The 15,071-nt window shown below is 45.4% G+C and overlaps 1 protein-coding gene and 2 long non-coding RNA genes across 4 annotated transcripts; 1 reads left to right on the plus strand and 2 right to left on the minus strand.

Annotated features, from left to right (window-relative positions):
- Positions 1-155: 155 nt before the first annotated feature.
- On the minus strand, positions 156-9,009 carry SUMO2 (small ubiquitin like modifier 2). Its single transcript, XM_027749750.2, has 4 exons — positions 8,743-9,009; positions 7,268-7,399; positions 4,163-4,234; positions 156-2,634 (listed from the first exon to the last, which is right to left on the minus strand). Exons 1-4 carry the CDS (start codon positions 8,761-8,763, stop codon positions 2,572-2,574), a joined length of 288 nt encoding a protein of 95 aa, XP_027605551.1. The 5' UTR covers positions 8,764-9,009; the 3' UTR covers positions 156-2,571.
- A 247-nt stretch (positions 9,010-9,256) lies between these two features.
- Positions 9,257-11,300, plus strand: LOC120325039. Its single transcript, XR_005566822.1, has 2 exons — positions 9,257-9,295; positions 11,095-11,300. It is a non-coding gene; the product is annotated as an uncharacterized LOC120325039 (long non-coding RNA).
- On the minus strand, positions 9,927-14,961 carry LOC114003151. Of its 2 annotated transcripts, none has more exons than XR_005566821.1 (6): positions 14,868-14,961; positions 14,416-14,464; positions 13,449-13,557; positions 13,002-13,257; positions 10,671-10,782; positions 9,927-10,570 (listed from the first exon to the last, which is right to left on the minus strand). It is a non-coding gene; the product is annotated as an uncharacterized LOC114003151 (long non-coding RNA). The 2 variants fall into 2 exon arrangements; XR_003546132.2 differs by having other exon boundaries at positions 9,927-10,597.
- Positions 14,962-15,071: the final 110 nt, after the last annotated feature.

Consider the following 15,071-nt stretch of genomic DNA (forward strand, 5'->3'; position numbering starts at 1 on the left):
TTATGTATGCGAACCAGAATCAGAATTCAGCCCACTTCAGTTTGCCAGACTAAAGGAAATTCAATGTTTGAGGCTCTTGAGGAACTAAGTCACTGAAGTTCTTTGAGACAGTTTCTTGCTTGTTTAATCTAATCAAACAAACATTTCAGACAAGACCATTTCATCAGTTTTTGACTGCAGCCACCACCTTACATAACACCATTCAGTACTGTTAGAGGAATCATTTCAGAAATATGAGGAACAAACCCAGGTAACAGCAGTAAGACATAGACAAATGTAGGTGAATCCCATACACAAGTTCATGACAGATGAAGTAACACTCCACTAATTCAGGAAATGAAGACATTGTTTTTAAAAGCTCTTCAGTACCTGTCACTTGACTTCTGTTGCCTCAGGAAATAAAAAAAACACACCAGGCAAGACACAACAGGGAGCTTTGAGCTTCACAGTCTTAAGTTGAGCTGAAAAAAAAATTGTATTTAAGGAGACCTCACCCTTTCTTCAGAAACTAAAGCAAGTCCAAACACCTTTTTTGGCCAAACAAGATAAAGACAGCTTTCTCCTGGGAAAAGTCTTGGCAGGACATCAAGTTGAAAGAATTTTATACACTGATATCAGAAGTTTAGCCAGCTTAAAAGCCAGAGACTCTAAAGCCAAAGAGCAATGTATTCCATGTGTAACTCAGGAAAGGTGCTGAAATATATTCCCCCACCACCCTCTTTTTTAGATGAAAGTATTTTTTTTCCAGGCCTTTGTGAGTTTGGATATGAAAACATTTGTTCACAAGAGGGAATTTCAACCTTGTAACACACCACAGAAGTCTACAAGATACACACCAAAATAAGAAATACTCTGCTTAGCAGGAGCATTTCCTAGAATTAAAACAAAGGCACACAGCAGGTTAAATTCTTCAGCTACAGAGTCAAAAGCCACTGCAAAAACAGACCCTATTTTTCCTTTAGATGTAACTGATGTAGCATCAAATGTATTAAATCCTGACACAAGTCAAATGGATCACAATTCATCAGCTACATGCACAGAGCCACCATTCTGCCCCAAAGGATTTCCAGACCGAGCAGGCACAGGCCTCACATACAATAATCACTTCTTGAATTAACTATTACAAAAACTACCACCAAAAAGTGACCTCTTGTAACAAATTAATATCTAAAAGAGCATTAGCTTACTGCAAACACTACAAAATAGTGGAACATTCCTAGGACATCAGGGACTGCTGTGGGCCTGTGGGGTTGACAGGTATATAATCTCTCATGAACATCCATGGATTTCACTGCAACCTCTAAACTCCCCCAAGAAGTTCCCCAAGAAGAACTTTGTGGAAAAGACTCGTGAAAAACATCATCATCACTAGCTCCCTTCAGTACTTCCAGCCTTTCCCCCTTCCAAGCAGGAACAGCACAATGGGGTAAAGCAGAGCTTGGAATCTCCACCACCACAGCTAAATGCAGCCAAAAAGAGAACTCAATTTTTTATTTTTGCTTTACATTTCCAAGCATCTCCCATTTGATACCATGGTAAACTGAATGGTTAACGAAATTATTTGCTCTTTTTAACTCAATGTTTACATCAAAAAGCATTCAAATACAGAGTCTTAAGTAAACTACTGCAACAACAATATTGATGCTTCTAATAAAGAATAACAAAAAGAGCTCAATCCAAGGCATTACTAAGTAGTTCAGTATTTTTCAGTTTGCCTAATCAAACAATTTTGGCTTAGCAGAACATTCACAAAAGAAAGAAATCAAAATAAAACTGACTTCTATTTCCAGTTCAACTGCTGACTGACAGGTCTCAAGGCGGCCTTTGATTTTCCAACAATCTTCTGACTACACTAGGAGGATTATGTTTACTTACCACAGAGAAAGCTGAGATTTGAGAAGCATAAAGTGCTGCAGAGAGAGAAATACAGGTGCTGAGTAGTAGTACTCCACAGAAAAAGAAAGAAAACTGGTTATTTTAAACAAGAAGTTTATTTAAACAACAAGACGCTTTACTTGAAGGGAAAACTATCTAGAATTTTTTTTCCTTTTTTTTTTTTAAAGAGTAATTTACCCCTACTTAGACAGAGATTGCTCTACATGTAACAGCTACGTACAAAAAAGTTATAAAATTGCCCTTGGTTTTACAATGATAAAGAAAAACATTGAAATTATCCAATCAAACAAGGTATGCAAGGTTTTTGTTTTTAAACAGTGAGAGCAAAATAACTTACTGGAATATAAAGATAAAAGTAGAAGGAGCATGCCACTAACGGAGAGAGGGGCATTTTCACAGAACCAGTTTGTTTTCCCACCCCATCTCCATTAAATGTTGATCAAAACATACCATTGGCCATTTAGTTAAAAAAAATATGCATTATGTCTGTGCACGTCACCAGTTACTTTATGTACAATAGAAGGAATAGGAAAAAAATCAGAGAGAAGAGAGAAAACTATACTGCAGTAGTCAGGATGTGGCTGAACCAAGTCTCATTTTTCTAATTGTGAAGTGTTGCCTGCGGGAGCACAGTTCTGGAGAGGAAAGTAGCAGGTTCTTTTTTGTGTTTTTGTTTTAGTAAACTCCTCCTGTTTGCTGCTGGAACACATCAATTGTATCTTCATCCTCCATTTCCAACTAGAGCAGAAAAGAGAAAAAAGGCTTTCAACTCTTCTCAGATCCCTGCCACAGGCTGGGTTGTTCTTGCAGTTCCTATCTTTGTGTTTACTTTTTAACCAGACCAGCCCCACTCCCCTCCACCATCACCCCTTTGTACATTTAACCTCGCTAACTCAAAAGCAAAGAAACTGCACGGAAAGAAAATGCCAGCTTGTAACTGTTGTCCTGGAATGAATTCCAGTGTTAACTTCACAGTGCATTGCATGACTCCTAGGGAAGAGATTCACAATATTTTACTTCTGTTGCCTGCTTTGCCACTGCATCTTTGTTCTCCTATTTCCTCCCTCAGTTTACCTTAGAACACTGCCACAATTCCACTTGGCTGCTGCTGTTCAAACGTGCAAATGGCTACAGCACTGAAGAAGCAGACTGGAATTAAGGCCTCTTCCCAGCCAGGCAGTAAAACCAAGGATCAGCAAGCACAAAAAAAATTGAGAACTCTTTACATGTAGCCATATGACAAACTGCCAGTGAGGAACAGCAATACTTCATTTTTAGAATTCTCTTTTCTTACTGTAAATTTTTTACAGTTAATATTCCTGGGATGTTTATGTCCCCTACTGACAAAATCTCTACCAAGACTGAAGGAGCTGCTATAACTAATGCAAGTTTTATTTCTAAATAGTCTCAACTGCTGTTCAGGAAATCAAACTGGTCTAAGGCATTTACCACAGCTATATATAGACTGATACCGAGCTTCAGCAAAACATGGATGGAGAGAAAAGCACTCTGTTGCCTCAATTATCAGTATTCCAAGTTAAAAAGTTGCATAGACTGTGACCATTAGAGGCACATTCTTTGAAGCAACAGCTTAGAAAAGTTAGACCTAAAAACAAGAGTCTCTTATTTCATAACAAGTGGTTCTGAACAGCAGATAAAACTGTATCACTTGGACAGGCTGGTTAAACACAGCTATGTGGAGAAGTACAGAAAAATACTCAAGAATCACAGTGAACTGTTCTGTTCTTGGAATGTCCCCTGTTCAGCCACTTAGAGACAACCCAAACTTCTCCATAATTTTATGTTGCTGAAACAGCTTCAAACTACAAACAACAGAAAATTACGTTTGTATTATATATTGTATTTTGCAAGCTTGCAAACGGGATCTCTGATAACATCCTGGCAAGCTTTTATGTAAAACATACAGCCATGGCTTCAAGAAAAACTCAATTCTTAACCTACCATCCTTACCTCAGAGCCATGACTCAATAAAGTGACAGTTTTACAGGACCCACCATCTGCACACTGCACTTAATTTTCTTATTACAGTGATAGAGACTTATTACTCAAAACACTAGATAAAGTCCTGGATTGCACTTCTAATAATTCTAAACTAGTTACACCAAAATAATGATAAAAAAAATATCCAGTTCTATCACTAACATATACATTTACACAAGTATTTTATAGGAAACAGAAGCATCAACTCCTGCAGCAAACTTGCAGGGTTTTTCTGCAGTTCTTCAGCCTTGCTGTTGCTGTTTACCTGTGCAGGTGTGTCTGTTTCATTAATTGGCTGCCCATCGAACCGGAATCTGATTTGCCTCATTGACAACCCCTGGACAAAGAGAAGCAACACAAAGGGATGTTAAGTCTGGTGTAAAAGTACTCACTGGTTTGCTCTTGAACTTGTCACTGAATTGCAGCACAATCATTAAAAGCCACCATAATGCAGGACAGAGTTTTTGTACTCCCCTCATGCCCTGACTTTTAGGCATTTCACTCCAAATCCCTGCAATCTGTTTTGTATTAAACATTGCATTGTGTCCAGCAACCCAGAGAAGCAACAGTGCCCCCACTGACTGAGAGTTAAAATAAAGCCATTCCTGGTACACTCCAAAGGCCAGAAGGTTTATTGTGCTTTTGAATAATTCACTGACAAAACAGATGCGACACTCCAGGTAACAAATGCCAAACAGTGATATTCAATACTCCTTCTTGATCTTCCCCAAAAACAAAAGGTATTCTAAAATATTTTTCCCAGAAATGAAACAATAATATTAATCTTCAGCAGCAAAGAGTAAGAAATGGGAGCTTTTTATGTCGAATTCCTATTATCAAGAAATCAAATGTTTTTCCATGCACAGATGGAACTTCCAAATAAAATAAAGGAACCTTCTACTGCCAGTAGTATTTTGAATAAGCATTTCTACCACACGACACTCGTTTTGCTGACCTCTTCCATCCCTGTAATACTTCTCATTCTCACCTGAGCCAACAGATTGAAAAACATAACTTGGGAGCAACAACTCCTTTTACTGATAATATCAGCTAAAAAATCAATAGTGAGATTTCAGAGGTATTTTAGAGACCACATTCTGCAGAAGGTGAATGACATTTGGGGATACAACCAGAGCCTTGGTCTCTACTTCCTTCCCAGTTCTGTCTATTCCCTCTGGAGTATCTAAATATCCAAGAAGCCTCGCTGGGTTTTGAAACCAATCCAGTGGATTGCAGGGTCGTGCTTTGGCATCTCTGAGTTAGAACAGAAGCCTTCACTTAGCTTTGCAAGAGCGGATGTAACACACAAAGGAAAACAATGTAGTAATTATTTTTGAGGAGTAGATTTGTCAGGGAAACATATTTTAATAAATACAAGTAAACTTTTTCATTAACTTAATACTTCACAGCAAAATGCCTCCTCTAGCAGGACTGAGACTCTGCAGTGTTCACTCAGAGCATCCTCTGGTCTAAAAAAACTGTGTGGCTCAGTGTCATGGCAGCAACACGTTTCTGCACAGCAACATTTGGTTGGAGCCCTTCTCTCTGACATTATGGTACTTAAAATACGTATTTCCTATTCCCAAAGTGATGTTTATTGCAGGTTCCTGACAGCTTTACATGCTGAATAAATGTCAGCTGAAACATACTGAGAAGTTCTACTTTGGTGGGATTAGTGTCCACAAAACATTGAGTTTATGTTCCACGGATGATTTTTTCACCACTTAAAATAATCACAAGTAGCCTTCATCTTCTAAACAGATCATTCAAGGTTTAGTTACTTCCATTTTAGGTCTACTACACACACTAAATGATTTTCATTCTTTAAAGCTGCCAAATCCTCTACTGTACCACCTCTCCAAAGTGAAATCTGAAGTCCACAGCTGAAGGATTTTAAGCCTGAGTGTACCTAGTTAGGTAAATAAATACATGAACAAAATCTAACTTTTAGAGACGTGCAGAACAAATGCTTTTAAACAAAGTTTGAGAGGCACCTAAGAAATAAAATGTAAAGGCAACTCCATCTCCACAGAAATATTCTTTGGATAGCTACCAGCTTAAAACTGAAATCAGAACAAATCTCTCCCACTCTCAAGATTTACTAATTTTTTCCTCCAATTGTCACCTGGGGGTTTTTTGCTAGTTTTGTTTTTGGGTGTTTTTTTTTTTTTCTAAGCAGAGTAGACATTTTGGTGAGAAGTTCTAGAATCTTACTTTTGCTTGTTTCAAAGTAACTGAAGTATGAATGGTTACTTCTCATTTCCCTCATTTCCCAGGACAGACAAATAGCCACTCCTCAAACTCCCAAAAAGAGATACAACTGGACTTTATGACTGGAAAAAGCAACACACAGTGATTTGCAAAACATAACAAGATTTTGTATGACTGAGGTAGGAAAAACAAGCTCACAGGTTCGAGCATTCACTAATTTATCCCCAGAACACTCACACAAGAACATATTCACATGTTCAGTAAGAGCTGATTTTTCTCTTTATTCATATCCTATTGTGGCACAGGGTAAGCCAAAGAGGTTTTACCACTCTGTGGGTGAATTGCAGTTTGTTTTTCTTGGTGATTAAATACTTTATTCTGACTTCACTTGTATTCAATAGTATAATTGAATATTTCTGGTTTTTTTAAAAAAAAAAAAATTCCAAATTCTGAACACTTTTGTAGAGCTGGAACTTTTTAAAGGCAGACAGTTATTAGAAAAAAAAATCATGGAGAGCAGAGACAAATTTTTTCTTATCAAAAGCTTCAGAAGAAAACGTTCCATAGCAATACTCAAACAGGTGTTTTTAAAACTTGCAATAGCTGCCTGCAACTGCCACCACACCAACAAAATACATGGGTTTTGTCCCTCAGAGGATTAATTTGTCAACTAAGCCACAAGAGAAAAACCAAGGTCATCATTAAATGGAGAAGCTCCTTCTCAAACTAGATATCCTCTCATGTCAATACAGTAATACTAAGATAATAAATGACAAGTCAGTGACCAGACCAAGAAGTTACTCAGAGCTATAAAAATCCCTGATTATCACTCAACCCTCTCTCCTGAGTTCATATCAAACCCACCCTTTCCACGCTGATATTTCTGAGCAATAGAGCAGCAGTTGCCTCCCAACAGCCTCCACCTATAAATGCAGATTTCACAGATAACAACCCATCTTTATTTCACCCATTTCCTGTCACAACCCTCTCAGTCCCCCCTGTTAACAGACCCTCAGGACAATACACTTTCCACAACACAATCAGTTTCTGTTAAATCTCTACCATTTTGCATATTTACATAGTTTTAAGACTGCAAGTGTCTTCATCTATCCCTGTGGGGATCGCTGTCCCCCAGACACCGGTTCTCCTGAGATCATACCTGTCGTTCACAATAGGCTTTCATTAGTTTACTAAGTGGTGTGTGCCTCTTAATCTTAAACTGCACCACAGACCCATCTTGCCCTGCCACCTTCAGATTAATGTGGTCATTGTTTTCAGTCTTCACTCCTTCCTGTGGAGGAAATAAAAGGAAAAAAAAAAAAATAACCAACACTTTTTTTAAAAGGTATGAAACAAGAAGTTAACATTTTACCAAAGTGCAACAGGTCATTAGAAAAGGAGGAAATAAAGATACTATAGCTGTTTACTGACTTGAAACCTTGAATAGAAAATAAAGGTCAGGAGTTTTTATTTGAAAATTTAAAGAAAAAAGCCACGTACAAAAAAAAAACCACAACCCGAAATCCTACTAATATTAGCTGTCATTCTGGAGACTGGCAAAGTAGCAATGAAGAGTTACTAGGCCAGTCGTTTAACAGATTAAAAAAAAAAAAAAATAGTTATTTCTATGAAGGGCACGATAATATGCAACAGTGTTGCCAGTGAAAGGGATGAAGTTATCTGTGTTATAACAACGATCTGTTATAACTTTGTTCTGTGTTATAACTGTGATCCCAACCACCAGCAAGGCTCTTTCTCGCAGTATCTCAAACTTTTTCCTACCGGTTGAGGTACTCCTGAAGAAAACTTTCAAGATACTTTAAAAGGCTGTGTTTGAAAAGGTGACAAAACCTGAAGCGACCCAAAGCCTCCCCGTCAGAAGAGGTTTAAGAACCCCCCCCTAACACGCAGCCCGACCCTCCCGCTCCCTTTGGGAGGGGAAAACTGCGGAGGAGCGACTTCCAGCTGGGTCTCCCGTGTTCTGGGGGGCAGGGAAGGGGATCCAGCCCGTCCCGCTCGGGGGGTACCCGGCACCCACATCCCACAGCCCAGCTTTGTTTTCCCTCTTCCCTGCGCGCCGGGTCCCGCCATGTGTCCGCTCCGCGCCCTCCGCCACTTCGAACTCGGGTTAAAAATTGTTGGGGGAGAAAAAGATATATAAAAAAAAAAAATAAGGAGAGGAAAAAACCCCCCCAGACTATCCAACCCCTCGTCCGTGTCCCTGTTAATTCCTGCGGTGGGGAGCGGGGCCCCCGCGCCCCCCCGGCCCGAAGCGGGGCTGGAGGCAGCACAAAGGGGCCGGAGCCGAGCGGAGACCGTGTGGGCAGCGGCGGCCGGGGCGGCCACGGGGATGCTGCGGCCGAGCGGCGGCAGCAGGAGGAGGAGGAGGAGGAGGAGGAAGGCAGCAACAACCGCCTCCAGACCTGCCTCTCTCCCCGCGGAGGGCGGGAAGGCGGCCCGGGCTCGCCCCCCCCTCCCCGGGGATCCCCCGCCCGCCCCGGGAGCCGCGGCCGCGGCCCCCCCCCAGCCCGCGCAGGAAAATGGCGCGCAAAGGCGGCGCGGGGGCCGCGGGCCGGGGCCGCCGCCTGAGGGGCCGAGCGCGGCGGCGGGAGCGGCGGAGCGCGCCGGCCTCACCTTGGGCTTCTCGTCGGCCATGGCGAGTCGGCGATGCGGGGGCGGCTCGGAGCGCGCACAAAGGGGGGGCAGAGCCGGCCGAGCGCGGCGGAGAGAGGGAGAGAGAGGGACAGAGAGAGGGGAAGGCGGGGGGGGCCGGGAGCGCGCACGCACAGCCGCGGGACCGCGCCTTGCCCCCGTGCGTGCGCGTCCCCGCCGCGCTCTCCCCCCCCCTTCCCGAGCGCGTCCCCGCCGCCCATTGGGCCCCGGCGCGCGGGGAGGGGGCGGGGCCAGGCCCTGGCGGGGGGAGGGGGGGCAGGAGGGAGGAGGGGAAGGGAGGGGGAAGGGAGCGCGCGCGCGCCCCGCGGCCGTTACATAACGCGGCGGCGGCGGGAGGGGAGGGGCGCGCGCGCGCCCCCGGGCCCGCGCTGCCCGCGCGCTGCGTGCGCGCGCCCCCGCCCCGCCCCGCGCGGCGGGCATTGTCCTCCGCAAAATGGCCGCCGGGCCGCCCTCACGGCCCCCTGAGCGCCTCGCGCCCTTCCCCAACACTCCTTCCCCTGGCGATCCCCCTCGTGTATGACCTCCTCAAATATTAAGTCTCCCCAAAACCGACTTGCCACAACCCTATCAGTGCCTCCTCAGCACCTCATGCCGCTCTCCCCCCACACACACACACCTTCCTCTGAGGATCCTTCTTGTCTCGCCCTCATCTTGGGCCTCCTCATATTTTAAATCTCAAAGCTGCCCAGCCACTCGCCAGTGCCCCCTCATAGCCCCCTCAGTGCCCCACACAGCGTTCTCCCCCCACGCACCTTCCCCTGACCATCCCCAGCCCCACTGAACGGGCTGCCAGAGAGGTGGTGGAGTCCCCGTCCCTGGAGGTGTTCAAGGAAAGGCTGGACATGGCACTCAGGGCCCTGCTCTGCTTGACATGGTGCTGGATCATAGGTTGGACTTGATGATCTCAGAGGTCTTTTCCAACCCAATTGATTCTGTGATCCCTCTCATCTCAGCCTCGTCCTGGGCCTCCTCAAATCTTCCCCCCCGCTCATGTCTTTGCTGTGTTATGGATGACACTGATGGAGGCTCCGGGGTCTGGCACCCACACGGTGCCCTCCAAAACCCCTGGCTGCCCCGGTGAGGGAGAGGTGCAGTGTCTGCTAAGGGAACAGAGTCCCTGCCACATCCCAAAAAGGCACCTTCAATTGAACTAAATTCAGTCAAGGTTTATGTGTGTTCTTCAGCAAGCTGAAGGCATGATGCAGCACTCCAGCAATTACACTACATAAATTATACTATACAAATCACAGGATATACCACCAATGATGTGATTTCTTCAAGTTCATTCCAGTGGAAGGGAAGAGGAAATTCTCAGTTACTCCAGGGATTTCATAGGTTCCCACAAAATGGTTTGGTGCCTTTTTTCTTCAGCATTACACCCACCACGATCATTTGTTCAACTGTTTCTCTACATCACATAGATGGAAAAGAAACACCCCAAAAATGACCGTTGTCAACACCTCAGGGATGGATTTCCCAGGCGGGCATCGTTCCACACTGGTGCTGCTCAATGTGGGAACACACTCGAGGTCATGGCACAGAGGTGGCCATGTGGTCACACATACTCTCTGCTTCCGGCATGACAAAACTTCCTGCACCATTTTGGAGATGTTCCTTGTCCATAATAAACTACTGAAATAGTGAAATATCAAGTGAAGAAAAAGTCTGTTTACAGGCAGAGCCCAGGCTGCCAGGCCCCCTTTTCACTGTCAGCTCTGATTCGCCTCCTCTGCCTGTGTTACTTCACATTCCAGCTCCTTCCGAGCGCAGACACAGGGATTGTTTTTTTCTGGAAATTGAAGAACAGTAACACCCACTGAGCAGAGGAAGTCAAAGCCAAACCTTTATCCGAGTCCACAGTTGAGAAAATAACACAGGGACAGCCCTACCTGAGGCAAGCAGGCAGCTGAACTTCCACAAAATACTGCTGTGAAGCCTTTTACCATCTCCTTGTAGTCCAGGCTCCCATATATTGTAAAACTTTCCCTCTGCTTCGGTACTCTGAAAGATCAAATTTAATCTAAAATTTCATAGAACCTTTCAGTTTTGGTATTTTACTCCTTCTGAAGAGTCTTCTTGAGTCAGTTCTGGAAAATTCCCAGGCACTGGATGCGCTCAGTCTGACCCAAGAAGGCAACAGATGCTGTTTCAAACTGCGACTGCAACTCAAATAGACACTCCTTTGAGCTCTGCTTCCACTCCTACCTGTGTCATTTTCCTTGATTTATCATCAAAAGACTGTTCCAATCACTTGATCCTGCCTGTTTTCTCTGATTTTAATTACTCATGCTATTATTTTTCTATTTATTTCAGTTACAGGGATTTGAGAAGCACCTGTGGCTAGAGAAGACAATGTGCTTCAGTCCAAATCCCCTCACATGTCTGATGGTTGATCAGTCTCCTTTTATTTGAGCTCTGAAGAGCAATGGGCAAGCCCTTTGGACCTTCTAAAGTCCATCATCATCACTAAGCAGCAGAGCTACATGACAAGGAAATAAAGCACCTTAATCCCCACTCTATTCTTCTACCTCATCCATGGTTTTTTAAGGGAGACTCCAAACCCACGGGGTAGTTCAGAGAACAAAGGACAAGTGCCAATTCCCAATGGACCTTAAGTTCTATTTTTAGAAATGATGCAACATCTCAGAGAAATGTGAGGAAAGGCATCACAAGGCTGATGTTGCATGACCATCCTGTTTTATTTTGCTCTTGTCATTTCTTCCCCCTCCCTCCTTGAAGATCCCTGTGCACCTTTGGGATGTGGGATGAAACTGGCCAAGGCCTGAGCAGGGCATGAAAGACCTGAAGGCAGGAATGGCTTCAAGCGAGACACACATTAAGGCAGCATCACAAATAGAACAAATGTGCTAAAAAAGACAGGAAAATACTCTAGATTTTATGAGAACATATGGGATTGCACTGCCACTGCAGGAGTTAGATGTGCTCAAAAAGGCTGCAAACTGTTTCAGCTGTACCAGCATCGGCCTCACCACCAATTACACAGATCCCAAATCACAGAGCAGGTTTCTACAAACCTCATCTCTGTGTGGCTTTTATTTTTACATAGCAACAGAGGAAACTCTGAGAAACTAGAGGCTCGGTGGAGCCGACAATAGGCAGTGCTAAAACCTGCAAAAGGACTGGCCAGCCGGCAGCACTCGGAGCCAGCGGCGGGGGAGAAGCCACACTGGGAACTACAAAGGCCAGTCCTGCAGGGACCGGGCTGCAGCAGAGGGGAGCAAAGCAAAGCTTTTTGTCCCTCTCAGCTCCTCCTCTTCAATGCACCGAGCTGAAGGGAAGTGAATAGGGAAGCATCCCAGTGAGAATTCCCCAGACATTCCAACTCTGGGGGGGGGGGGGAAGTCCACGTGTTGTGTCTTAAAATATTTCCATGCTTTGTTTAATTCTTGTACAGCAGTTTTATAAGGAAGGAATATGGTGTATCTTGCAGAGCTCTTTGGCTTAATTCACTAGCCTCTAGTGAAGAGGGTAGGGAATACAGGCATTCCACATACATTCCTTTCACACTGAGATTTTAAATCGTTAAGATTTTTAAGACATTAAGGCAGCTACAGGCAGAAGATGTGTGCTCCTGCCCATCAGCAAGCATAAACCTTCGAAAGCAACTCCAGCCCCTCCAGAACTGTGTGTTACTTTGCACTGAGGCCAGGGCAAGGACAGAAAGCAAACAGTAATTTGGAGGCATAAACGAGTGCATGGAGCTCAGCCCCGACCCTGCAGGTCTGAGTGCTTTACTCAGGTTTTGCTCTTCATTAATTCTAGTTTAGCCCTGGGAATAGAAATTACCTTTTGCCTGAGGCCCTGCCTGTGCTGTGCCTTCCCTGTTCATGATGCTGATCATTCTCCCTGTTCCCCAAATAGCTTCCAATCCTCCTGTTTCACAACTTCTAACTCCTATCCTCATCAGACCTTTTTTTTTGTTTTTTTCTTTTTCTCCTGGCTGTAAGACAGCAATGCAGTTTCTCTTTGCCTTTGCCTTCCTTGCTGGACCCAGAGCCTGTACTCCAAAGCCTTTTTGAGCAATATGAAGTTCCATGGTGACACAGTCATTCCCAAGTCTGCTTAATTACATGGACTGGACAGGCACAGAAGCCTTTTTGAGAAATGAGCAGGAATGTTTCCCTTCTAGATACGTGCAGAGCTCCAGCCAGTGTTCAAAAGAGGACTAAGAAATGTCAGGATTTCATATTAAAACTCACCTTTCCCAAGATGACCTCCCCAGGAACCAGCCACCTTCCTCATCAATTTAAGAACACCAGATGCTGCAGATAGAAAAAGCCCCTGAGGCTTTTAGTGAGTGAGCAAAGTGGACTGCACGTGCCAAGAGACAAGCAGGAGAGGATCAGAGAGTTCCACCTTTCAGTGTCTCTTTACACAGAGGGATGCTGGAGCAGAAGAGGACGCTGCCCCACTCCTAGATCCACCACCTCAGCCACCAACACTTCTCTCTCCATGCTGAGGAAGAGAAAAAAAGACCAGTGAGGGATGGGCACTCTCTGGGGTCATCAGGCCTTGCAATACAGGTGGTAAAGGTTGGTCACCTGCCTTTGGGCTGCAGGCAGGACCCTGTTCCCTACACAGTGTATATTCTATCTATATTCTGCCAGTCACAAGAAACTGATGCAGTTGTAGAAGCAGCACCTTACCCTTGAGGAATGAAGGCAGGAGGCCTCTTACTGCTGGGTTTTCATCCAGTTTTCATTTGTATCTGGAGCCATTTTAGATCTAGGCATCCCCACTGACATCCTCAGAAGTCTGCAGCATAGAGCAGCACCATTTTGTAAGACAAGAGCTGAATTTGACTTCGTACAACAGAGCTTTGAATACATGCACATCCCCAATAACAAAAAACAGGACCCTCACCCACAATAAAAGGTGAGATATTTAAAACTGATGAGTCAGTTTCTCAAGCAGCTTTCTGAGCATTTAAGTTCTCCTACCCTGCAACAAGCCATTCCTGCTGACCTGAGCAGACACCACTTCCTTTTCTCAGCACGACTGGTGACACAACATGCTCTTGCCAGAGATAACTGCTGGCTTTATTTTTATTGGAAATGATGGATGCAGCAGCTGATAAGTAAAAAAGGGCAATTTAGCCGTGGAGTGTTGCAGCATTTGTCATATAAGGACAGCGGATGATTTACGCTATCTTGAAAAATTAATTTTTAAGTGAGCGTCTCTGAAAAGCACCAGCCTGAGAGGGACTGGTTCCAGCTGTGAGGTCAGCAAGACAGCACTGCTAATATTTGTCTTAAAAAGTGTATCACTGAACAACTTGGTTATTGGGAGGCACAGGCAAAAAGTGAGGAGTACACAGAGGTGGGAAGGAGGAGCAGGATGTAGTTAGTGTTTTATCACACCAAGGTATCAGGGGATACTTAAGTGGCATGTGAGCTCCCAGCATCAGCAGAAAGGTGATGAGGCAGCTTCCAGCAGGCACCTCTGCCCAGGGGGTAGCGACCTTCACCCCGACCGTGAGTAATTGAATAAGGCACAGCGGGAGTTCTTCCTGCTGTGATCCTGCTCCATTATGAGTCCTTCCCCAGCCCACCGGCAACTCACTGAAGTCACAGGGCACTTAATTTGATTAGGCAGCTTTATCAATGAGGTCACCTGAGAGCTCCTGAGAGCGTCACCTTCAACATCCTGTAGGCTCATGTACCTGCACGTGTTTTTTGTGTGCATAAAGAAATGAGAAACTGGTTATTACAGAGCAGTCAATGAAGCGAGCACAAAGACAATGCTGTGCAGTGACCAAGCACTGGGACAGACTGTCCAGAGAGGGTGTGGAGTCTCCCAGAACTGTCACTGGAGATATTCCAGAACCGTCTGGGTGCGATCCTGTGCCACGTGCTCTGGGATGACCCTGTTGGAGCAGGGAGGTGGCACCAGATGACTCCACTGACCAGATGCCCCTTCCATCCTGACCCATCCCGCGATTCTTTGACCCCCACGCCCAAGGCCAGCACCACACCCACAGCGCACTGAATCCCTCCTGACAGGAAAATGAGGGAGAGCAATATGGGGCGGCCTCCATCCCTCCCTCCCTCCATCCATCCACGCACCCCGTTCCCCCGCTCGCCAAGCGGAGGCTCAGAGCCCCGCGGGGCAGCCCCAGCCCGTCCCGGGGACGCGGCTCTGGCGGGATCGGGAGCGGGGCGGAGCGGGGCCCGTCCCGCCCCGGCGGGGCCTCGGCAGCGGGCGGTGCTTCCGGGGCGAGCGGCGGCGCCTGCCCCGACCCGCCGGCGGTTCCCGCTCCCTCCCGTTCC

This window comes from Pipra filicauda, unplaced genomic scaffold (assembly GCF_003945595.2).
Source record: "Pipra filicauda isolate LSUMZ 115617 unplaced genomic scaffold, ASM394559v2 scaffold80_size11013439_pilon, whole genome shotgun sequence".
Lineage (NCBI taxonomy): Eukaryota > Metazoa > Chordata > Aves > Passeriformes > Pipridae > Pipra > Pipra filicauda.